At 34.6% G+C, this 25358-nt stretch overlaps 1 protein-coding gene across 3 annotated transcripts in view; it reads left to right on the top strand.

Moving 5' to 3' along the window:
- The window catches only part of ASAP1 (ArfGAP with SH3 domain, ankyrin repeat and PH domain 1), a 149064-nt gene that overhangs the window by 75383 nt on the left and 48323 nt on the right, over nucleotides 1-25358 (top strand). For all 3 annotated transcript variants that reach the window (XM_051778531.1, XM_051778529.1, XM_051778530.1), the window contains 9 exons: nucleotides 344-416; nucleotides 8910-9055; nucleotides 13172-13246; nucleotides 13581-13630; nucleotides 15819-15948; nucleotides 16715-16800; nucleotides 17571-17646; nucleotides 18460-18546; nucleotides 24859-24959. In XM_051778531.1, the coding sequence (XP_051634491.1) occupies nucleotides 344-416; nucleotides 8910-9055; nucleotides 13172-13246; nucleotides 13581-13630; nucleotides 15819-15948; nucleotides 16715-16800; nucleotides 17571-17646; nucleotides 18460-18546; nucleotides 24859-24959 (824 nt within the window). The remainder of the gene's footprint in view (nucleotides 1-343; nucleotides 417-8909; nucleotides 9056-13171; nucleotides 13247-13580; nucleotides 13631-15818; nucleotides 15949-16714; nucleotides 16801-17570; nucleotides 17647-18459; nucleotides 18547-24858; nucleotides 24960-25358) is intronic.

Genomic DNA, 25358 nt, shown 5'->3' with positions numbered 1-25358 from the left:
TAGGGCTAGAGTAGAGGCATCTACTATTTCTTGTTGGTTTTCTTTTTTTTTAATTCAAAATAGAATACAATTTGAATAAATGCTTTTGTCCAACAAAGCTAAAGTAGTGTTTTTCTTCTAGCACTGTCATTACAGCTCTACTCTACTGTCAGAGTGTTTTCAGTTCTGTTATTTAATTCATCTTGAAGGGGTTGAATAACCTCAGACCTTCCCACAGGCTGAATAAGTCATACCTACAGTTTTTTCCAGCCTGTGAAACTGCTTATTTTGTGGGTTTCTTTTTAATTATTAAAGGAATCAATTAAGTAGGTATTTAAAGTTTGTTTATTTCTTGCTATTGTAGGCATTGGATCAAGACAGAACTGCACTACAGAAGGTGAAAAAATCTGTGAAAGCAATATACAGTTCGGGGCAAGGTAAGACATTGTTTTCAGTTTTACATGAGAACCTATTCATTTGATTTCAGGTTTGAGATGTGTCTTGCAATTTATCCTGTTGAAGTGTATAGCATAAGAGATGCTTATCTGTTTAGGATTGTTTGGAGTTAAATTTTTTCCTTTTTTCCTTCTGATTATACATCAGATTAATGTGCTTTCTAGTTCTTTTACCCTCATATTCCTTCTCAAAAGTCTCTAGGAGAATTCCCATAGGTAAATTTTCCTATTGTCATAATATTTCAAGCAGTTGCCTACAACCAGAAGTGTGACAAGTGTGTCCTCAACTGAGTTTACAGAGAGGACTTCTAAGTGAAATAAGAATTAGAACTTTAGAAGATTTTTAAAATAAATAAATAATTAAAAAGAACTATCTACTGCTGGATGTTTTTATTTCATCCACATATGCGCTCCCCTCATAACTTGTACAATCAAAATTATGAAATTCCTTTCTTATCTAAAATAGTGGAGATTTATCATTATTTCACTTGTTTGAAGACATGGTTGATGTTTTATTGGAGCTATAGTAATTACTTGGATGAGTGGTTAGGTGGCTGGAATGTGAGTTTGTGTGGACTAACAAATGATAATCAAACACAGATCAATATACAAATTCAGTTTTTAAAAGGTTATAGAATATACCTGGCTTCTATCTCTGTTTCTCTTAAGTTCCAAAAACTGTGCGAAAAACAGAGAGGGTAGCAGTGCTGCACATCTTCCCACAACCACCTGGCTGTAAATACAGGATTTTAGAAAATCCCAGTTTCGATTCCCTAACAATAATAATCAGTTTAACAGATATTTTCCTTATAAAGAGCTACTTCTGAGTGCTCTTACTTTCTGTGTTGTCCCATAGCTTGTGTTTATGGAAGTGTATAGGACTTGAACAATAGACTGTGAAGCCTGATACAAAGTGAGAATAGTAGTTGGTACATGTGTATTTAGCTTTATGCTTTTAGAAGTATTCAGATACTCCAAGCAGCTTTTCTGTTTGAAAGTGCTAACTTCCAAATAGAATTCCAAAAACTGAGTTTCAAAACTGATGAAAACTGTAGAGCATGAGTTCTGCCTGTTTTGAAATACATAAATGGTAGTAGAGATTTTAGCTATCATTTGGTTTGAGTCTTGTGATAAAAGTGATATTGTTGTCAAGGCCTGTAAGTAGGGCAATACTATATGATGAACTAGTTGCATTGAGTAAAAGCAATAGAAAGTTGGTTAATGGTTTTGATTGACTGCTCTGCACTTAAAAAGAAGCAGAGATACTGGGGTACCTGTTTTGTTGTTTGTTTTTTTCTTAACAAGTCTTGTTTCAAAGGTACAAGTTGGTAGGAATTCTTTTGGCTAAGGAAAGCACCAAACATAATCCTCTGGCTCCCTCTTCAGAATGCTTCTGTGATAGGCTCTGTTACAAAGAAAAGGTGTGCACAGGAGGGATTTCCTGCAGTAACTGATAAACATAAACTGGGGTTAGTAAGAACAAGACAAAAGACACATACTATACATGTTAAACCTTATAAAAATAAATGTAAATATAAGACGACTGAAACTCAGACTCATTTTGCCTCCTTGTACAGAGAGTATTGCTGATCAGCTGTTTTCTTATGCTTCAGTGATGAAAGTAAATTTTCTTGATGTTTAAGTAAAACATACCAGAAACAGCTATAAAATGAATTGTTATTTATCAGTTCGAGAAAGAAATGCATGACTATTTTTGTATTTCAAAAGAAAGCCTCTAAGTACATTTTGAGAAGTCAAAACTGGAATTTTGTTTTACGAATTGAATTGTTTGTTAGGAGGTAAGACCATATTTAAACTACTAGAGTAGAAAAAGTTTTTTTAAAACTCCTGTACTCCATAATCTCCTTTGAGAACTCTAGCTGAACTGATGAGAAAAGGTTATTCAGGGACAATAGAAATCATTTTCCCTTCAGTTCAGTAATCCAATTCATAACTAACAAAAGTCATAGCTAGGATTTTTTGGGTTGTATTGATTTGGGGGTTTTTTTTGTTTTGTTTTTGGTTTTGCCTGAAGTAACACTTGAAGAGTGACACTGACATAATGCAGTGTCTCATACAGAATTCTTCATGAAGGCCAAGCCCTCTGGTGTGTTGGTTTTTTTCCTCTCCAGTGCTGAATTATAAACCACAAGGGACTCTGTTCTGTTATAAAGAGCTTAAACATCACCCAAATACTTTCTGCTTTTCGCGCACATCCCTCACCCATTTGTCATATTTACATTTAGATCAACTGCTGTGGAAACGAAAACATACCAGCACAGAAATATGGAAATCCCTTAGAAAGGTCCCTTCCCTCTTTACATTCCTGAAAGTACTGTTTGGTAAAGAGCTGTTTATGAAATCCAGTGAGACATACAGATGGATACCTCCTTGTCACCATTTCCTCCTTGTCTGGCTTGCTGTTTACTTCTGGCATGATGAATTGCATCTGTACTAGGAACCCATCTTATGTCAATGGTGCTTGAACTTAATGGAGAATCTATTCCGAATTGCTTTCCTGTAATATTTGGATTGAGTTGTATTAGCAGTAGATTGCACAATTACTTTTGTAGATTTTTCAATAGCTCTTTTTCATTACTTCCCTGGTATAAGTCCCAAATAAAATCAGAAGTGTTTACACAGTGGAGAAATAAAAACATAAAATCCCTGCAAGACCAGAGGTACTGAGCAGGACCAGCAGCCCCCATGGTCTCCCACAGTGACCAGCAGCAGATGTTCATGGAAGTAGAAAAATGGTGCAAGGATGGAGTGATTTTTCAAAAAAAAATATTTTGTTTAACACTTTCTTAGCTCACAATGATATGAAGGCCAAGAGTTACTTTGAGTCAGAACTGGTACCATGATGTTTGGTGCTTCTTAATTGACTTTGACAATTTATTTTGTCTGAGATTTGAATTCATATAAATCTTGATCATTCATAGTCTTGAATCAATCATTAGATGCTCCCATGCAAAGTTGCCCTGTGCTTGTTCTTCAGGCCAACTTAGGCCTAAGTCACCTAAGGAGGAAATTGTCCCTGTCTCAAAGCATTGGCCTCAAGCCCACCAAAATGACTTATTTGATGTGATATTGAGGGAGTTTTGCATGTTCTGGAGCATGAGAGTTTGTAGGAGGCTTTGAAGTGCCAAAGCTTGCTAGAGTAGAGTTGGAGGACTTTTTGGTGGATGAATCCAAACTTGATTCAGTGTCAACCATTCTGTCTCTTGAAATAGGTTTCTGGATTGAGTTGTTTTTTCCATCACTCACAGTATCTCTCTTCTGATCTCAGCAGCCCTAAGGGCTTTCGAGGGGTTTTTTTGTTCTTTGTTTTTTACAGAAACTGTCACATTAAATTATCCTTACTCTCTTTCTCCAAAATGGCAGTATAGACTTTCTTTTCTGAAACGGGACAGAGGAGAAATGAATTCTGGGCAACAGGGACGGGAACTGTGCACAGTAGTAAGGCTTTAAGCACACTGTGGCAATATTTTGGTGTTGCTCTGCTGCATACTGTGTTTCTTAGTAATTTCTGATATTAAGCTTTGATTTGCTTGGTACTGAATGTCAGGGTGATATAACTCCAGAATCCTTGTAATGTCTAGTTAGGAGTGTGCTGCCTGATGCACACTTCCATGCATTGGGCATTCAACATGGGATTCCTCATCTCACTTGGGAGCTACCCAGGTGTGAGCCTTTTGCTGTAGACTCTTCTAGGGTGAGGTAGGTCTGACTTCCTGTGCATTTACATGAGAATGAGCTGAGCTGTAACTTTTTTCATGCTGAATGTAAGGGGAAGGGTAGACCCCAAGCTCCAATGCAGAGATCCTTGTTCCTTTTAGTGTTTTGATGAGGGACAGAACTTCTCAGAAATCCAGTCATTTCATATGGACTTCCTCTCCCCATCTGCTTGTTGATCCCTGTGAAGGCAGGAGTTTCTTGAAGTAAAAATTTGTTTTTATAAAACCTGTGTTTCTTGTTCTGCATTTTTTATTTTTCTACATGTCCACCAATTCTGTTCTGCACTGTAGTTTCTACAAATTGCCTGAGGAATATATAAGCTATACTACTGGTGGTGCATACTTGAGTTCTCAGTTCTCTCTGGAGCTTACTAAAAATAGCTAATATATTTGCTTTTCATTCTTGCTGTAGTGTTGAGGCTGTTATAAACAAGAGGCTTTACTTTACAACTATATAGTTTGCCTATTTTATTCTTTTGTACATGGGTCTAAGTGACTTGCCATCTCTTATTTTATCAGATTTTAAAAATTCTACTGTTAGATTTGGTATAAATCCTCTGAAGCAGAGTTGAAAGAAAATTATTCCATGAGAACCTCTTCAAACAATGAAGAGGTTCTCATGGAATGAAAAGAGATGCAAAAAGAAGTAATTTGCTTTTCTGGGCTGGCTTATCTCTCATTGCTCTTACACTGTGGTGATCTAGAGAACAGTCTCACTGAGATACTCCTTGCTCTGGAAATATTTGAAAGGGGCTTTTATTCCTTTTCCCTTGAACAAACTCAGTCCAGAAGGCATTATTGTTATCAAATCCAGATAAGTGTATGGTGGTCAAATAATTTTTTCTCTTCTATTATTTTTTCATTAGATTTCAGCTTTGTGAAAGATGAAAGGAGAAAGGATGCTTTCTTATTTAAAATAACTTCTACCATCCTTTTTAACCTTGCCAGCTTTCTTGCTATTTCTAAAGCCTTTCTGAGTCATCTTTCATTCATAAATGCAGCTTGGCTCTGACCTTGGTTATTTTTCCTCTGGCTACCCATGGAACAAAGCTGTTTTATAAGTGCAACATAAAAATAGTTTAAAGTTCATCAAAATTCTGAAACATTTTTTTTAACTTAACCAGATATGCAGAAATAATTCTTAGTAATTTAGACATTCTTTGGGTTTCTTTGGGTGTAATTAAAATATAATCAGTGACAGAAGAGAGTAGTTATTTTGCCTTTTTCTTCTGTAAACTATTTAACTTTTTGTATGTATGTGTGTTTTTTTCAGTGTTTGCAGGGTAATATATCTGAACAAATCTGTTGTAGAGCATGGAAATGTTAAAGCTTTAATTTTAGTGATGTGTTTTCTAGCTTCCAGCATATAAAGGCTGTTCTTTAACCTCTCTTCGCAGTATTTGTGCTTCTGTTTCCTTACTTAATATGCACAAGTAGACAGGAATTTCACTTGGTTCAGAAGCATATGCTAAAAATTCTGGCATCTTCTGAGTGGGAAATAAACATAGTACTTAATGAATGCTGTGGATTTCAGGGAAAGAGAACAAATTCTTTGTATATCTTGGGAATCTGATTGAAGTCTTCTACGTTTATCATGGGAAAAATTTACCTCAAGGTGACTTTAGGCATAGGCAACTTCAGGTACTGCCTGGGAATGCAGAGCAAGGTGGGATTCAGCCCTGGGAATCCTTCAGCTTGTGCCTCTGCAGTGCTCAGGGCTCAGAGCATGTGTGTTCCCTGCTTCTGGAAAGTACTGCTGTTCAGCAAAGTTCTGCTGTAAAGCTGCTGTGGCTGCCATTCCTTCCTTAGTTGCTTGGATCCACATCTTCAGATGTGTTCCTGTTATTTCCTCTTAACACACGATCCTAATATACATGTTAGAGCACAAACTAAGAGATGCCTCAGCATTGTTGTGCACTGGGACCTACCAGAGCTTTCTCAAAACAAAGGTAGATTCTGTGCTGAGTGTTTCTGTGAGTTGGATGTGTGGATTGTGCAGAAGAGGAGATGCACAGCTTTCAGCTCAGAAGATACCACTGCTGTGTCCAGTCCAGTATGTTGCTTTACAGTACATCTTCCATGCTGTAGTGAGGTCCTCAGCCCAGGCTCAGGTGGTCGGGGCCTTGCCAGATCCCACTGGGAAGGGAGTGATTAGAGGCCCCCTGGAAGGGAGCTGCCTTTGTTGGTGGATGCAGCGCCCATCCTCAGTTGTCTGTGATTTTGGCATGTCTCAGGGAGATGCTGAAAGAGCAGGATGTCTGTCTGAGGAAGCTGTTCTATTTTCACCACAGTCCTGAGTTGTACTTATAATATTGAGAAGACATGAGCCAGTTCTGGAAGGCAAACATTACCCCTTGTATGTGCTGCTGTCAGTGATCGTGTGTCGCTCTCAGGGTTATTAAAGTCTTACAGGAGAACTTGTATCTAAGGAAGTAAATATTGTCATGCCCATTATAGCTTTCCTTATGCAAAGGAAATTCTATTAGGACACTAGGAAATAATTTCTGAGTTTGCACAAGGCACCTACAGTGAGACTAAAGGAAGCTGTTTGCTCTAGACATGTCGGATTTGACATGTTGTGTTTTATTGTAGGCTACGTTGCAGATTAAATTTTTCAGCTATGTGCATTTAAGGTCAAGTAGAGAACTTCCTTACTTCTTCAATAGAAAATATTTCACCTCCTTTACAAGATTTGCATTGATACTCATGTAGAAATTGAAAATTTCTTATTCTTGCAGAACACTTGCATTTCGTATGTACACGTATGGTAATTACAGAAATAAATACATAAATATTCCTTTTACATCACAATCAAAGCCTCACTTCTAGATTTAGGTGATTTGCAATCTGAGATTTTTGAGAACTTCCTACATATTGTTCTAGGACAATGATCTGCTTCCTGCTTCCTCTTTCTGACTGGGAATTTATTTTGCTTTCACAGACAGAGGAAACAGACTTCTTCATCTCTTTTTTCAGTCTCTTGACAAAATTATTTTTGAAAATGCCCTATGAAACAACACAGTGCTTAAAATCAAAATGCTAGGAAATACTGTGGGGTTAGAAGCACGTCACAGGCAAGGATAAGGGTTCCATGATCTAGCAGAATTCTTTGTGACCTTCCATTGTCCTTCTTCCTTCAGCTCAGCTGGGTACACTTGAGCTTTACTCGCTTAGGACTGCATAAGCTAAAACTCCTTCATAGATAAGTCCTCTGTGTATATTTATGCAGCAGCTTTTACATCAAAACAAAATGCATATTTCGTTGTTATGTAGTGGTTTCCTTGGGTTCACTGCTAAGCTATTTGATTAAAACTGTATGGTTTTGGAATAGCTTTCTTAAAAACATGCTGTTTGAATTACAACTTCGTATTAACATATGATTAAATATTTGGCCTTCTGAAAACCTCAGTATTAATGTCTGATTTTTAGAATGTGACTTGTCTGATGTGTGGGGTTTGGGGCTTGGTAGTGGTAAATGAGGATTTTACTTTTTTTTTTTCCTTTAATGGGTTTTCACATATTTTTGTTGGAGCTTTAGTGTGCTGCTTTTTGAATATCCCCAATAACTTAGGAGTTATTGTTTAACTCTTCATCTACTGTTTGTTAATGTCAAAATAGATTTGTGCATTGTGGGACATTATTCATGAGCCTTGTTTGAAGCTTATGTCTTTTTCTCTTTTATTCCTTCTTTTGAGTCATATCTTGTAATTCAGATGCTCTCAGGCAATATGACAAATAAAATTTGCAGGTCTTTTGGGAATAAATGTGGTACCTACTGGTAATTATTCTCTTTCCCTCCCCCCCTTTCATTTCACAGAACTAGTTGGAATAGCTCTGTGTTTTTGTGTTTATGGCTTTCAGAAAGAAACCACATAGTAAGACTAGGAAACTCATTAAAGTGAAATATTGATTTAATTAATACCAATATCCTCTAAGAGAGATGAGGGTGATAAAATCTGTCCCAAAGGGCTGTAGAGGTAAATTTTCTATTTAAAGATGCTGAAATGAAAGTAACAAAAATTATGCAAACACATACCAGAAAGGTAAATAAATAGAAGCAGGAAAGACATTTCAGATACAACAGTCCCTAATTCATCTTCGAGTCAAGGATTTTCCTCCCTCTCACTGGCTTCAATTTCGTCTTCTTGGTTCTGACCTCTCTGTATGTGCAGTTTGCTGTTAAATACATTGAAACGAGTCTTTGGTTGTGCACCAGTACACATTCCATTATCTGGGATAACTCAATTTTACAAAGCAGGGGAAAAGGGAATCTTTGTAAAAGACTTTTCTTCTTTTAAACTTGCAGTCATATTCAGACTTGGTCTCTTTACTTTTATATCTGATACTATTGACTTTTTTGTTCTGTGACAGTGTCCTACATTACAAAGAAAAGTTTGTGTTACAGTAGGCAGTTATAAATTCTGATATTGTTTACAAAATGAGCACATGTGCTTATGTTGTTTCACTGATGTATTTTTGATCTTATTACTTTATTAACTACCGAGCTTTCTTCATTGCTGTATTACAAATTCAAGTTGCTGATTTAAAAGAAGCATATATATGTCTATTACTTAATAGTTCTTTTTAATTTTAATATATTTACTGAAAATTAAAATAGTTTTAACTTGTGGCTTTTTTCAAAGTACTGTTTGTTGGTTTGTTACTAAGTTGCAATAAGCTTAAAGTTATAATTGACTGGCTACAAAAAATCTTTCTGACTTTTAATTTTTCTTTGCAGATCATGTTCAAAATGAGGAAAACTATGCACAAGTACTAGATAAATTTGGAAGTAATTTTTTAAGTCGGGATAATCCAGATCTTGGCACAGCTTTTGTAAAATTTTCCACGCTTACTAAAGAATTATCAACGCTGTTGAAGAACCTGGTGAGGAGTTTCAAACTTTCTTAGCTTTTAAGTTGTTTCAAAATAAAGTACAATAACTGCATGATCTTGATGTCTAATGATAATTTTTGAGATGCTTTCAGTTTTTTTCAAAACCTGACACAATAATTTCTGCAGAGATTGTCTCTAAGGGATATTATTACAGACTCTCTGTGTTTGATTGTTAATTGGCAGTTAAGAAGAAAAATATAAATGTTGAGACATCACTTGAGTCATCATTCTGAAATGATTGACAATGTTATGTATCTCACGGACCTTAATTTTAAATCGTTCCCTTGAAGACTTGAAGTCTTTTCAGTTAAGAATACAGTGTTGTTAGTTATGGCTGTCTTGTTTTACCACAAAAAGAGAAACATTCACTTTTTGGAAGAAAAATAACAATTTGAGGAACAATGCTTAAAAGGTGTTAACAGTCCAGTCTCCCTGTGGTATATAAAGCATCCATTGCTTAAATATTAGGTTTTTGAAGGTGATTTAAAGGTTTATCTCATTTAAAATTTGTCTTAGGCCTTTTATTTCTGAAGGCTGGATAATAAAACTATAGTCATAGCAAATATCTTTGAACGCTGAAAGTAATGAAGCCACATTTCTTGCAAAATCATGTTTCATGGGCTTGATAGTTGTTATATTCAGAAAGTAATAACTTCAGTTTTACATTTTTCTTACAGTTGGCCTTATTTCCAAGCTTTTTTGGGGTTTGAAGTATAAGTGATATTACAGACTTTCTTTCCTAGAGTCCCTAATATGACCATAACTGCTGTAGGTCACATCAAAGGCCTGTGTAGCTCAGTTCCCTGGCTTTGACAGTTGCCCAGGAGTGAGTCTTTAGGGAAGAGGGTAGGAGCAAAAATGGGGATAACTTCTGTACCATGGTCATGCAAACAGTCTCCAGCTCAGAGATATTGGAGCTGGAGACAATCTTTTGCTTTTAGTCCTCGTTAGTATTACCTCCATAAATTTGACTAAGGATTTCTTGAATGTATATTAGGCTTGGCTCATAAGGTGGAGGATTCCTCCAGAGTGCTAAAATGAACTGCTCTCTGAAATGTCATTTCTGTTTCTTTTGAATCTGATCCTTTCATTTATTGTTCCCCGATTCTTACATCTTAAATGAAATGTAAGAAATCCCTTCTTTTTCTCAGGAATTTACAGGTAACTATAGTTCTTTCTTTCCCCTCCTCTGTTACTTTTCTAGCTGAGTCTTAGTTATTCCATAACTTGGATTGGTCTTGCTCACCCTTTCTGTATCTTCTCTGAGTACTATTGTACCCTTTTCTGAAATGAGTGGACAAACATGAAGATGGTTCCATTTTTTACCCCTTTTTCTGAAGGCTGATAGCATTATGATTACTGAGCATTGAGGCTGATGTTTTCTATGCTGTAACTTCCAGGTATTTTTTTCCTTGAGACATTTTCCTTGATGATTGGTATTTCATAAGCATGATTCAGTATCAGTTTCTTCTCCTTACGTATCCCTTTACATTTTTCAGAGTAGATTTCAGTCTTTAATTTCGTTCTCTCAGCAGTTTTACAAGGCTCTTGTGCAACTCTTTGTATCCGGCTTTTACTTTACTACCCAGAATAGCTCAGTATCAGCAGACATTCTCACCTGACTCTCTGCACTTCTCCAAGACTCCCTTCTAAATATCTCAGGCTGCTCAGGCCCCATCAGCACTAAACCAGGGTGTCACTTCTGGCCTCTCATGCTGGTATTTACTTTGCTTTCTGAGACTTGCTGCTTCATCATTACCTCCTTGCTCACCTGAGACTGATCACTCACTCTGATTAACTTGCTTGGGCCTGTTACCTTAAACATCCTTTGTTTCAATGTGGGCAGTTTTAAAGACCAGTAGATATGCAACGGACCTACTTTCCTCCATAAAGACTTCTGTCATTCTGGGTTACTTTTACCTTTTTTAATCTTAATTTAGCACACAATTAAAAATGAGTATTTTAAAACGTGAATTAAAGTGCAGTTTAAGGAGAGTTTGGAACTAGAACTCAAGTTTCTTGGGAGATTTCTGGATCCTGCAGGGCATCCACATAAAATTTTAACTTCTTTCAATTGACAACCAAGAAGTGGTGGATTATTCACTTATTTAAAGTAGTGCTGATCAAGAGGAAAAAGATCTTTTAATTTAAGAAACCACACTTATTCGAAAGAACATTATCTTATGTCAGCTAGATTATGAAGCATTATCTATTTAAATTCTTGTTGACAGGTTTTAAAATAGGCTATTCCTAATTTACCTCATTCAGCAGTCTCACATAGACAACAAAATTATTTGACAACTGTCTCGGCATTTTAAAACCACTTATTTTTCACCTTGATTCACCCTGAGTTAGAAAATTTTACTTTGTTGTTCTTAAGCGTCAGTCAGTTTAATATGATTACACTGTAAGAAAAAAAGATGTTGATAATATCAAAATAGAAGTTGAGGTGCATTGAAAAAGCAGTTGAGAGGAGGACTCTGTAATGTCACTGATAAAGCCCCACAGTAGGTGCTAGGGCTTATGTTAATAAAATCAATTGGAAAAATGGTAGAAGGTGTTAAGATGAATAGCAGGCTAATAGGCTTTTTTTTTTTTTTTTTTTTTTTTACCTAAAGCAGATTGTTGCTGCCTTATTTAATAAAGGTACAATAAATAATGAATGGTCTTTAATGACAGATGAATAAGGAATAGAGTTACAGAGTAGGCAACAAAAAATGCTTCAAAAATTTTGATCCTTTTTGTTAAATCTTTTGAACTTCAATTATGATTCATTAAAATTTTCCTATGAATTGTGATATTATGGATATTTCATGGGAAGGAGAGTATGGAATAACTTATTTTCTTCTTTGTGAAAGAATTAGAGAGTGATCACTTTCAGAGTGATATTTACTTACTACCATCAGTTACTATGAAGTAAAAACAACAACTTGTATTACATACACAGCTTTGGAGAGCATCATTTTGAAATGATTGCTCAGCACACAAGGGCAAGAATAGCAATGTGTCCATTAATTATTGTAATAAAAGCAAAGTTGCTACACAAGTTTTACTATAACCTGTTGATGTTATCACTAAATATAAGGTCTGAAACTTAAAATCTGTAAATATAGTATTTGCTAAGTTGTTAAATAGTTATCGTAAAGACTATTTTATAAGAATGACACACAATGACCACTTCTTTAGCATTTTCTAAAGGTAATACATTGGTATTGACCATTGCTGACTCTGGTCTTTATTTTCAGCAAACTCTGAATGTCTTACCAGTACCAGAATCAGTTTCTCTGGTTTTTTTACTTCTACCTCCTTTCCTGTTCCAGGTTTCATTCCTTATGCAGTAATTCATTATAATAGTGCATTAAGCCATATGAAGACCTACATATATGAAACTGAGTGTGTCAGTAACTTTAAATTGATCTAGATGAGGCTTTGGAATAACATTTATTGCACTTGCAGATTACCTCTTGAAAATTTGCATGGTGCTTGCCTCTTTCCAGGTGTTCAAAGCCTCTTTTTCCCCACCTCTCTTTCCTGTAAATGTCCTCAGCATATCTTTGCAGGCAAATTATCTTTTGTTCACAACCCTCACAAAATTATCATACACTTCCATCTGTTAAAAGGGTTTTTTTCCTTTATTTTGCTCTATATGTGAGGTTGTTTTGCTTTATCGGATGTGCTTCCAATTCATTTGGGCTACTGTTTTATTGTCTTCAACAATGTAATAAACGATTCCAAACCTTTGCCATATTGGAGTAATACACTGATATTTAGCTTAGTTTTTTCCCCCCTAGCTGACATTCTAGCTGGCTACTGTACAGTAATTTCAAGCCAAGTATTAATAGCTTGAATTGGTTATCCTTAACAGATTCACTTGGAAAAATGAGAAAAGCTACAGTGTCTTTTGAATATATAAGGAGTTTGAGTGGAGTGTTAGACCTGTAGAACCTTGTTCTGATTTTTCATCAGTGTGGATCATTGTTCCACAAAAGTCCCTTAAAAATTAGTTTCATGGACTACAGTGTGCTCAGAGGAGACTTGTAGGCAGTAGTTTAATAGGGTCATAATAAACAATTATGAATTATAACAGTATAATGTTTTTCTTTTTAGCTCCAGGGTTTAAGCCACAATGTTATTTTCACTTTGGATTCTCTCTTAAAAGGAGACTTAAAAGGTGTTAAAGGGGTAAGTGTTGAAGTTTTTATTTCAGCTTCATCTGTTTTGTGACTGTTTTCCTTTCATTCATGAGATTATTTCTTATATTGGCATTCATTAATATTTTGTATGTAGTCCAAAGAACAAAATTGGCATGACTGCAATGCCTGAGAATTTCTTTGTAAATTCCTGTGTTGACATGCACAGGAAGACATTGCTTTACAAGATTCAAACTCAAGTATTTTTTCCAACTGCTGTATGAAAAATTTTAAAAGAAAACAGTACTTTTTGTTGCTATTTATAACTTGATAACTATGAAGACAAATTTTTAAAAATGTTCTAAGGAAATTTTCTATTTCCTAAGGACCTCAAAAAGCCTTTTGACAAAGCCTGGAAGGATTATGAAACCAAATTGTAAGTATTTTTCTCCCACTTTTTAATTTATTTTTTTCTATTTTTTCTTTTCCCTGCTGGTCCCAAACTCTGTACTGTATCTGTGGATGTAAAAGTGGCTGCAAGGCACCTCTTCTGTGGATCTCTCTTTTGCACTATTGGAAAGAAAATATTTTTATGTGCTCTCTGAAGTAGTTAAATGACTGCCTGATGTTTCTTTACTGTAAAGAAGACACTTCATGCACTTAATACTTAGATACTGAACATTGTAAAGTGGAGGTTTCAGATGGCACTTGCACATTCTTCTAGTCACATACATAAAATATGTCAGTAGTAAAAATTATTTAGATGTTTAGAGATTTAGATGCTTTCTGTGTTTCAGAACAGTATATTTTTGAGAAACAAGAATTTTAGTGCAGTTGGTTTGACTTCAAAACTATCTGATTTTAAAAATATTTTCTTTCTCTGATTCCTATTTTCTGTGGGCAAACAATGATTTATAAAAATAGAAGGTTGGGAAAAAGTAGTATTGTAGTTGCAGAACTGTTGGTGGAATGGTTCAGAATGCTCTCAAGGATGTGATGGGCAGCTGTTTTATCAGAATTCAAGAGCCCTCAGGAGTTAGTTAATATTTTGTATCCTTTCTTTTATTCCCCTTTTAATCCTATCATTAGTGTTGTCTCATTTATGTCTAACCAGGAGGGGAAAAAAGCAATCAAAGAAAAACTCCGGCCACTAAGAACTGCTGAAATATTTATTGACTTAATTTTCTTACCTACATATAGTAACTTTTGCTTTCAGAATTCATTACAATGGTAATCCTTGTGAACAACTGAACTGGAAATTACTTTATTATTAATCTAAGGCAAAAAGGAGATTCCTACTCCAAAACTGCATCACTGTATTCAGTTGAGCATTCAGATTTACATGTAGAATTGATTTTTTAAATTCCTTTTTAGTTCTTTAGTTCTCACAGATATTGCATATTTTGCAGATATTGAAAGGTTTTCTACAGACAACAAAATAAAAATATTTCTGCCTCTCTAATTTCTATATATGAAATTGGGGATATCTTTGAAAGCCTATTTATGCCAAATCCCAATAAACAGAAGTTAGGAGATGAAGTATCTCGTACAGGCCTAATACGTGGAATCATCTGTAGATTCTGTTCTGAATTTGGAAGGTTTAGGGAAAGATGCTTGTTGTCTTGTTGCTTTTTTTTTTTTGTGAGCAAATTTTACTTGGGTTTATTAAAACCAAGAAGGAAATGTTCCTTATATTTCTCCAATAATCTCGTTTCCTAGAATTCATTCAAGACCAAATATTGAGTCCAGTTTAGAGGTGCAGTGCTGAAAAGGTTTTTTTCTATGTAAAAACATGATACTTTTCTTAGTTACAGAACAGAAGAGATGAAAAACAAATAGATTATTTGTTTTTATTGTTTTTCCACTGACAAGAAGTCCCAGAGTAATAAGCACACAGTGCTTTGTCAGGTCCAGTGTTGATTTTTCTCCAAAAAAGTGCTAGAAAATAAAGTTTTGATTTGATTTTTAAAGAAACAAGGAAACTGTTTGTTTTTCTACTCCGTCTTGGAAATCTACATTTGCTTACAAGTGGAGCATCCCGCTACTCTGCAGAGTAGACATGTAAGGACAGCCACACTGTCACACTCTAGTTAAGGTCTTAAGATGGCCTTAGTTCCATATTTACCTTTCACTGTTTCAGAATTTCAGTGTTGGCTTTCTCTGAAAACATAGTGACTGGGAGTTGTGTCATTTCGGGCAGGTGCTAAACTTCCATTGCTGCCTTATTGTTTTTCTTAATTCCTACCATACTGCATGAACTTATTAAGTTATTCTGCCATTTTCCTGCCAAGTCAGTAGTTTCTTAGAGGTATGTTTTACACTGCAGTGTATAGAGGTGGAAGCCGTGGAGCCCATCATAGAGAATGAATGATATAATAATTTTTTTTTTTTCACCAAGTAGCACAGAAACTAGAGAAAAGAGTTACAGGATGAAAGGAAGAAAGGACAGTTTCATGGCTCAATTACTTCTGAAGATTTAAACCACATAGGATTTGGTGTCCTAGAGGAACTAATCTTCAGAATGGCTTCTTTAATACTTCTTAATTATTATTTTTCCCTAAATAATACTAGATCATATTGTAGTAGAAAAAATTTTCTAAAATGTTTTCTAATTAACATTTCAGTACAAAGATTGAAAAGGAAAAAAGAGAACATGCCAAACAGCATGGGATGATAAGAACTGAAATAACGGGAGCAGAGATAGCAGAGGAAATGGAGAAGGAAAGGCGGCTGTTTCAGCTACAGATGTGTGAAGTAAGAAACAAGTTTCAGTTTTTAATTACGACACTGTAGCCATAATTTAAGTCCCTTATGGGCCTTACTTGAAGGTCCTGAAATGTGCTTAGTCATTTAATGGGGGTGGAGGGAGAAAATTATTTTCATGTCACATATTACAGCAATATAAAGACAAATATTTTAGCAACTCTGGTTGCAACTTTGCTTCCTTTTGTTTTATTCCCTTTTCTTTATTTTTAGATTATTATGGGAAGGTTCTTGGGCTGAAAATACACTATAAAAATATTTATTTTATCAGGATTACAGTTGAGCAGTTCAGGAAGTATTTAATATCTTTCTTCCAGCACACTTTCAGAAGACTTCTAAAATTTCTAATGAAGTGACAAATGACACTGATGCATTAGTTCCATAAAACTGGTTCTTTTTATATTCATACTTCTTTTTATTACATGTTAGTGGTGATTACTTTAAATTACACAGTATTTATATTTTTAGAATATTCCAGTAATTATTGCAGTAGCGTTGGAAAAGGGAAAGCCTTAGACAATCTTAAAAGATGAAGCTTTTTCCTGAATTTGTTTTATGTTTTGGATCATTTGAATTTTTAAGGAATGGCCAAATAAACTGTTATCTTTTGCTTATTTTGCTTAGTGGTAGACTGGTGGCTTATGAGTCAGCACCCAGGTTAAACACAGAAACAGTTAATTCATTGAGCAAATTATGCTTGAAAAATGTTGAAGGTTTTGAGACATGATTGTCAATATGCTTTTCTTTGTCTATACAGTATCTTATCAAGGTTAATGAAATAAAGACAAAAAAGGGTGTGGACCTTCTGCAGAACCTTATTAAGTATTATCATGCACAATGCAAGTAAGTACACTTCAAGCTTTAGTTAGAATTTTCTTTTTTCCACAAGTGTTTTTCTCCCTTTGTTTGAACTTGTCAGGATATTTTTCATAGTTCTGATGTGCCAGGTGTCTGCCTCTGCATCTTATGAGGCTGCAGACTTCTTGTAGAGAGCGTGAGAGTGAGTGAGTGGGGCAGAGGAGTCATGGAGAAAGAGGCCAAGGGAAAACCTTGCATGCTGCCTACAAAATTAATTTTAGTTCCTGAGGCATAGATCTAGAATGTAATTTTACAAATGTTTTGTTTACTCTCTTTAATATTTTTTAGTCTTTTATGTAAATTTAAAAACCATTGTGAAAACCAGCAATTTCTTCGACTTTCTCTGGGCTGAAACTAGCCAGATATGACCTCGTCATCCATAGAACCACAACGGCAAACACACAGGAACTTTTATTTAGTTTAAAAACAGGAAAAAGGTTTTAGAAATTACTAAGTGAGAAACACGTTGGCTAATAAAAATAAGTGATAAAAATAAGCTAAGCTATATTCTCTCTAATTTTATATATGGAAAAGTCACAGTGGCATGTCTCCACTGCTGAAAGACATTGTACATTAAAAATTTAAGGAAAGGCTTTTCTGTTGGGGTTTTTGGTTGTCTCATTAGTTTGTTTAGTTTTGAACATGGAAGGAGCTGGATATATTTTATTGGTTTTGCTGTCTTTCTCCACAAGACAATTACTTTGTGTTATGAATTAGATGTATTCCTGATAAATCATAGGTATTTTTCATTCTAGTTTCTTCCAAGATGGCTTGAAAACAGCTGATAAACTTAAACAATATATTGAAAAGCTGGCTGCGGACTTATATAATGTAAGTGTACTTACAAATAGTTTTATGTCTGAAAATTAAAATATTTTGTATGTATAAGTACAATTTAAATATTATTACAGGGGTCTATATTTCATTTGCATCTTATAAATGAAAAGTGTTATTTGAAACTGAACATAGCGAGACAAGACAAAACCATCTTGACTGTGTAAACTTTGGTTTTTACAGCTATTAGGAAAAGTAGCTTTCATTCACTACTAATTCAGTGATGCATTAATATAAAACTGCTTTACAGCGTGAATATTTGAATCAGCTTATATTATTAGCATCAATTTTAGCTACCATTTTCACGTTTTAAAACCAAATTGCTTAATGATAGCACCAAGGTTTTAAAATGAATTAACTTGTGATGTTCCTTAAAGACAAGCAATAATGTGGAATCAAAACCCACTTGTCACCCAAGTGCTTCTGCATTCTATAATCAGAATTACAATAATCCCATTTGCTATTGTCATTTGTTGCTAAATTAAACTGTATTTTCATTCTGTAAGTCATCCGTCAAGTTTATTGGAATTATTTAATTAATATTTCAGTAGCTAATTTAGTTGCATTAGATATAGTGAGCCATTAAAGTGTAACAGAACAAACAGTGCATGTGGAGTTGCACATTCATTTTAATTTGATTTTCAAGTGGTACGTTCATAGAAGATGAACACATAAGAATGGAGTAGTTCATCAAAATAAACTCAAACATTACAGAAACACAGAGTAGTTGAGCTGGTTGTTCAGGACATCTGAAATTATATATTGAAATAAAAAGTTAAAGTTGCATCTAATAGCAGTCTCTTTCTGTAGATAAAGCAGACGCAAGATGAAGAAAAGAAACAACTCACTGCTCTTCGTGATTTGATAAAATCTTCTCTGCAGCTTGATCAGAAGGAGGTAAATAATTTGGACATGTTATTCTCTGAGATAATTTAAATTTGTGAATTTTGTATTAAAAAATTGGTTTAACATTCAATATATGTAGTTATTGGTTCAAAAGTGTTGGACTTTGAACATGATGACAAAACTAATATTTAGAACGTTCACATATCAACAAACAATATTTTTACATTAATTTTCTGTTTCTATATTATGTATGAAAAGAAATTATTCTTTTTTTTATGTACTTTTTTAATGTACTGTAAGAACAGTTGTAACGGATCAGATAAATGCTTCTTCTAGCCCAGTATCCTGTGTTTGACAATGATAAACAATTATTGTTCAGGAAAAAAAATTAATTAATGGGACACACACTTCTTTCTTCTGCCATCCACCAGCCAGTGTTCAGGATTTTCCTGACCTGGTGATCCTGAACAAGACAACAAGAACGAGAGACTTGCCTTTAGCTATGGTTTATGTATTACTGTTCATCTGATAACTCACATTTTATGCTAGTTTTCTCCTTCACAAAACCCCTTTTACTAGAACCATCTGGCAAGGAAGAAAATTTATTTGTTAATCAGACAGCAGTGGCTGAAACAGGGCAGTTAAAAAGTAAAATACATTATTGATTGCACTGGTATCAAAAGTGAAGGGAGGGACATTCAATGTCCTTTGCAGGTGTTCTGGAATACTTCTGGAACTAGAAGACAGCATAATAGCATACATCACAGCTTTTACCTGAGATAACATTGTGACTGCCAAATTATGGTACCTGAAATACTGAATATCCCATGGTGAAACTCTGTTGGGGGGTTTCTCCTCTAGGAAAAGTTTGCTTACCTTCTGTTCAGTTTTCTTGTAGGTAAATAAGACATTCATATTTGCCAGGTGTCTATTATTAAATATGAATTATAACTGAACATTAGACAGGTGCCATTTTGCTGAATACATAGGATCATCCATGTATATGATTGGACAGTATTGCTATTATCAAATATACATAAGAACATAATTTACAACGATATTACTGAATCAGCCAAGTTTCTGATGCCAATCACTAATGGATGTTGGGAGTAAAATGAAGGGCAATAAACACTGATACTTCCCCAGAATACCCTCCTGTTAGTAGTTTGACTGTTGGAAGTCTCTCCACCATCCTATGGCTTTCCTCTCTTTGAACTTGTGCAGTTGTTTTTTGAGGAAGCATAAATCATCAGCTTATGTTACAGCTGTGTTTTTCCCACCATGGCTGCATGTTGTGTGAAAAATCTTTCTCCTTTTATTTGTTTTGAACTTTTAGGTCTGTATACCCTACTCAGGATATGAGTACATGTGAATTTATGATATAATCAGTGGATCATTTCTTTTTCTTTCATATATGTCCTAACATTGACTTGCTTTTTGACCATTGGTTAGTGCAGAGGAACTAAGTTTAATCATCTGTAAAACTGTAAGCATGTCATTCTGTTTTTGAATCTTCATACTCAGCTCACAGTATCTTATTCTCTCCCTCTGCATCACTTGGCATTTTTTTATGCTGGTTTTCACCTGTCATTTGCTATCAGGTTGCTCACTATCATGAGGTTCTTGAGAAATTCTTCAGTCTTTCTTGGGTATTCTAAATAATTTAATACCATCTAACAAAGTTTTGACAGTTTGCTGTTCACCCTTTTCCAGATTTTTTGTGTTAGACACCACATGTGCTGTCACAGCTTTCTGTGAAACTCACTTGGCTCTTTCCTGCTTTAAACTTATCTCACCTGAGGACTTTTCCTCTTGTCCTGTAGCAATGTAATTCTTTCCCTTTCATAAGGAACAGGGGATGCCCATTTAAAGTCCAGATACACTGCATCAGTCAACATTTGTTTACTGATTCCTTCAGAGAACTCCAGGAAATTTTAGAGATGTAACCTCTCTGCACAGAAGTTGCACTTATTTAACAATATATATAATAATAAATATACTCTTAAAAGTAGTTTTCATTAATCTCCCTTGTGTGGTGTGAAGTTTACTAATCTTTACTTTCCTGGAATTCTTCCGGAATTTCTTAAAATATAAGACTTGAGTAACTGAGGCGAGTATTTTAATGGACTTTCATGTAATTTGGTAGGTAGCACATTGTGATTAGGGCTACTGTGTGTAGTTACATGACTTGGAGTTAGTAAATTATTTCAGGTGGAATCACAGTTAATAAGGAATGATGGATGAGTAATTCCTTACAGTAGTGAGTTTTTTTCTTTTGAATACTTGCCTATGTGTCCTTATATTACTTAGGTATATATTTTATAGCAGCAAAACTTTGACCAGGAGAATATTCCTCTCCCTGCATCTCTAATCTCATAGTTCCGAAAGATGACACAATCTTAGGACACACTCTACATGGTTTTAGAATTTCTTTAGTGTTACAAATGCTGAACAGGAGCACTACAGAGCACCTTTGAACAGATCCCAATGCACTGTAAGATCTGCCAGCTCTTTCTAGCAGCCAGTTTTCCCGTATCTCATACTTTACAGTCTTTCCTAATGCTGTGTTTGGTATTTTTTTTCTCTCCATCTCCAATGTGCACATGGACCTACTAGATCTCTTCCACAACTCTTACAGAGCTTCCCATGCAAGCATGACATTTGTAATCTCCCTACTATCTAAATCATGCTGAATATAACTCCTGCTCCTTCTTCATCCTTACCCCCAAAAATTGAACAGAGAACATTACATTTCAGAAGCTATTTGGAAATAACTTTAAATCCTAATTTTTTTTATGATTCAATTCCCAACACACAGAGAAACAGGACTTGCTCTTTTCTCATGTATATTTTCTTCCAAAAGCTGATTATCTGGAAAGCAAAGAAAAATATCTCCTTCTCTCCTGGATGCTGTGTATGTTGTTAAGTTCAACCTATTGGGTATTCAACCAGTTCTTGGAAATTAAGTAGGAGAAATGAGTGGTTGTTCTTCAGTACTGTGTGTTGTACCTCCATGGCTGCAATGGTACAAGTCAAGTTTCAGAAGTTCCTCATAAGAGTATAATGAGGTAGAACAAATGAATTATAGCGTTTGGGGTTTTTGTTACCTGTTTCCTGGATGTGTAGTAAAAATTATTGTGTTTCAGTGGAAAGTAACCTCATCTAAAATATAAAAAATTAAATAAGTCAAATTCTGAAACTGAAATACATGTTGTAATAAAGTAGCTTCACAGGCAAACCAAAATAACCTGTGCAACTTTTCTGACTGGAATTATAGTGTAGACAAAGTCTAGGACTCCTGAAAAACTGTATGTGTATATATGTGTGAGATCTGTATATAAATTTATAAATATAAAAATAAAGTGTTTCACTTGAAGAGAATTGAAATTTTATCTTAGAAGAAAAAGGAGCAATATTGTGATTCTCAGATATCCAGGAAAATCATAGGAGAGAGAAATGCTGTAATGAAAGAATATGTTATTTTGGATAAAATAACTGTTCGATCACGTTGGTGTTCAAGTGTCCCTTTCAAAACCAACGTGAGGACTTTCACTCACAATTCTGCTGCATGACTTGAGTCAGAGTGTAATGATACTGGCAGATGTTGAGAAGCTTGATAAAACATTGTGTGATTTAGGCATTCAGTATTTAATCCTGAAGCAGCATGTCAGCATTCATTACTCCTTAGTTAAGAGACAACAAAGCTTGAAGACACATGGCCTGAGTTTCTTCTGCCTTAGAGGCAGGTCTCCATCATTGTGTATATCCAAATCTTCAAGTACATAAAGTTGGGCTTTATTACTGTAGCAGATGGCCTTTGTGATTAAGAATACATTTTCCCTGTTGCATTAGTGCATTATAATCCCCTCACTGCAAAATTTATGGATTAATGGAATTACTGAAGAACATGCAAAGAATGGGATTTTCTCCAGCAGATTTGTAAAAATTTAGAAGTACTCTTATCAAACATTGCTTTGGCTGGGAAACATTTTGAAATAATAAAATTGAGGCTCTGGTTGTGTGTAGTTTTAAGTTTCTTTGACCCTTTGTGTAAGAGAAGGAAGTTGAAACTAGTCATTCCTGTCCAAATTGTAAATTTGTCCACCTTTAACCTCTTTGGAGTTGCCACTAGAGAAGTGAGATGTCCCAACATTTTTGAGATCTCATAATGTAACTCCTGTTTTTGTGTTGCACAGATCCAAGGTATTTATTTAGCATGATGGACATCTGTAATGCCCTTACACATTTTACTGGCATACCTATCCTTTGATCAGTGAAAAAAAATATTACTGTAATCACTGGAATTGCCTAGTAAAGTATATCTTGACCATCTTTGAATCCTGGGCTGTGCAGAAGTGCCAGTGCCATAGCTTCATTGAGGGAAGTACCATTTTACATTGGCTCTGGTACATGCAGTGTCCCTTGTGACAACTGCTGTGCTGCCCTGGTATCAAGTTAGAGCAGATTCTGTTACTTTGTGCAAGAATTATCTGATTTTTGAAAATGACTGTGGTTTAAGGCTTTTGGAAAAAATATTTTAACGGGTATTAGTATAATTTTAATTGTGTTAAGTATTTCATCTTTTGTGTTTAAAAGTGCTTATATCCTAAGAAGTTTAACTTTTTAAAAGAAACCAGGCCTTTAATACAAGCTTCTGTTGCCTATTTTTGTATAATAATTATTGCTACCAATGTAACTTAACAGCTTTAGGTTAAATATAGCTAATCTCTAGAATCATGCTTTCTGTCTGTTTTGTCACCTGTTTCTTTGGACTTTGATTTATTTCTGCAAATCTCCATCTGATATGCTCTTTGCAAAAAGAACCATATCTCATTATATTCTTTCTTATGCTAATACCAATAGGACCCTAATTCCAATGGGGATTTGAAATTTGCTTATAACAGATGAACTGCTTGTTAGATGTGAACAGTACTGGCAGGACATGGCACAGAGCAGCCTTCGTGCTGCTTCCAACCACAGCTGCCAGTTTTACCAAAGCACTTCTCTTTAAACTTCTGTGGCAAACTTGTTACAAAATGAAAAACAATTGTAAGGATCCTGAATAAAACAAGAAGGAGTAACCTTCAGTGTATGTTGGTTATGGTAATAGTGAGAAACTGCTTTAAAGAGGAAAGGTTATTGCTGAGTAACTGAACTTCCCATTCTTTTGATTCTTTGTTTGTTTGTTTCTTTTGGTGGGATATTATCAGATGTTTTGCAGGTTATTTTTTCACAGCTACATTTAAAACCATATTAATGTCCTTAATTATACCTTTTTATATACATTTGTAAAAATTAACAATTAACTTTGGGCCTGATCTTTTTCAATAGAAATTCAGAATTAGTTTGAGTTTGGAGGATTAATACGGTATCATTTTAGACAACTTAAAGGTCTGGAAGATATAATAAAATTTGATCCTGTAGTCATCGTAGTTGTTGTGTGAAGCTAGTGTCATATATGCCAGGTTGCACAGCATTTTGTTGTGATGTTTTGGTTTTTATGAGAAAAAACACAAATGTGCCTTAAAAAGTAGTTCTTGCCTTCTTTCTAGTTGTGCCATTAGAAAGGGGAAACATTATTTTAACAGATACACGGGCTATAAAATTTATTTTCAAGGAACATGTTTTTTTAAATAAATAGTAATTCTCGTTTTAAATTATTTGCTTTCTCTTTCCTCTATTGCTTTTGCCTTTCGTGATCGAAGTCTAGGAGAGTAAGTCAATGTTTTAATGAACTTTTGGGGATTTTTTTTTTTTCTGATGTGCTTATAACAAGTTAATCCATTTCACTTAATTGTTTCACTAGATCAGGCCAAAAGTTATTTCAGCTGACTTCATTCACTAAAACTCATAAATTATATATGTATTTTTAAATTGAGAAAAAAATAGTGATTATTAGCATTTGTCTTTTTTTGTATATATGTTCCTATATATATATATAGTATATGTATATGTATATATATATATGTATATATATACATATATATATATATATGTATATATATATGCATGCTGAATTCTGTTGCTTTCTTTTTGAAATTTCATCTTAGACTTTTAGTTTTTGATTATAAGATTATAAAATATTAAATATCTACATTTTAAAAGTGTAGTTAGATGTATATTTGCATCCATACTATACTTCAAATGCCTAATGAATTAATTGAATCTTGAACAGTTAGTTCAGGATCACGTTATGTAAAAGCAAGCTGTCCTATGACTGTAAGACATGCAGTAGGAGTCTTCTCTCCTTTTTTAATCTTTATTAATTTCTGAAGTTGTAGAGAAGAACGCATAGGCTTAAAAGTTAGGTAAGCTTACTGTGCACATCAGGAAAATGTTAATGCTGTTTTTGCCTTTTTTTAGGATTCACAGAGCAGGCAAGGAGGATATAGTATGCATCAACTTCAGGGGAATAAGGAATATGGCAGTGAGAAGAAAGGTTATCTTTTAAAGAAGAGTGATGGGTATGTTCTGGGAGCACATAACAGTGAAAACTGTAGCTATGTTCCTGCACTAATTTTAATTGTTTTCTACTGTGGTTGCTTAAGGCACATTCTCCTAATGCATGTGCCACAAACACTTGAGAGTTTTGCAGTTCAAATCTGAACACCGAACTGAATTTAATACAGAAAATATATAAAGCATGAGAAGCAAACACAAAATAATAAAGTCATAATTAAAAGAAAACTGTTGTCTTTGTAAGTCTCTAAAAGGTGATTAAGATCTGTCACAAATCTCCCAAGCTATTTTTGATGAGGCATTTAGTAAAATTTTGACTGCATCCATTTGTTTCTTAAGGCTAATCTTCTCAAAATGTTAATGGGATTAACATGTGTTTTGAAGTCATGTCTAGTTACTGAACT

This window comes from Manacus candei, unplaced genomic scaffold (assembly GCF_025592945.1).
Source record: "Manacus candei isolate 608988 ecotype Guabito, Panama unplaced genomic scaffold, ASM2559294v1 h1tg000013l, whole genome shotgun sequence".
In the NCBI taxonomy this organism is placed as follows: Eukaryota; Metazoa; Chordata; class Aves; order Passeriformes; family Pipridae; genus Manacus; species Manacus candei.
The sequence above is the reverse complement of the archived record's forward strand: the minus strand, read 5'-3'. Positions and strand labels throughout refer to the sequence as shown.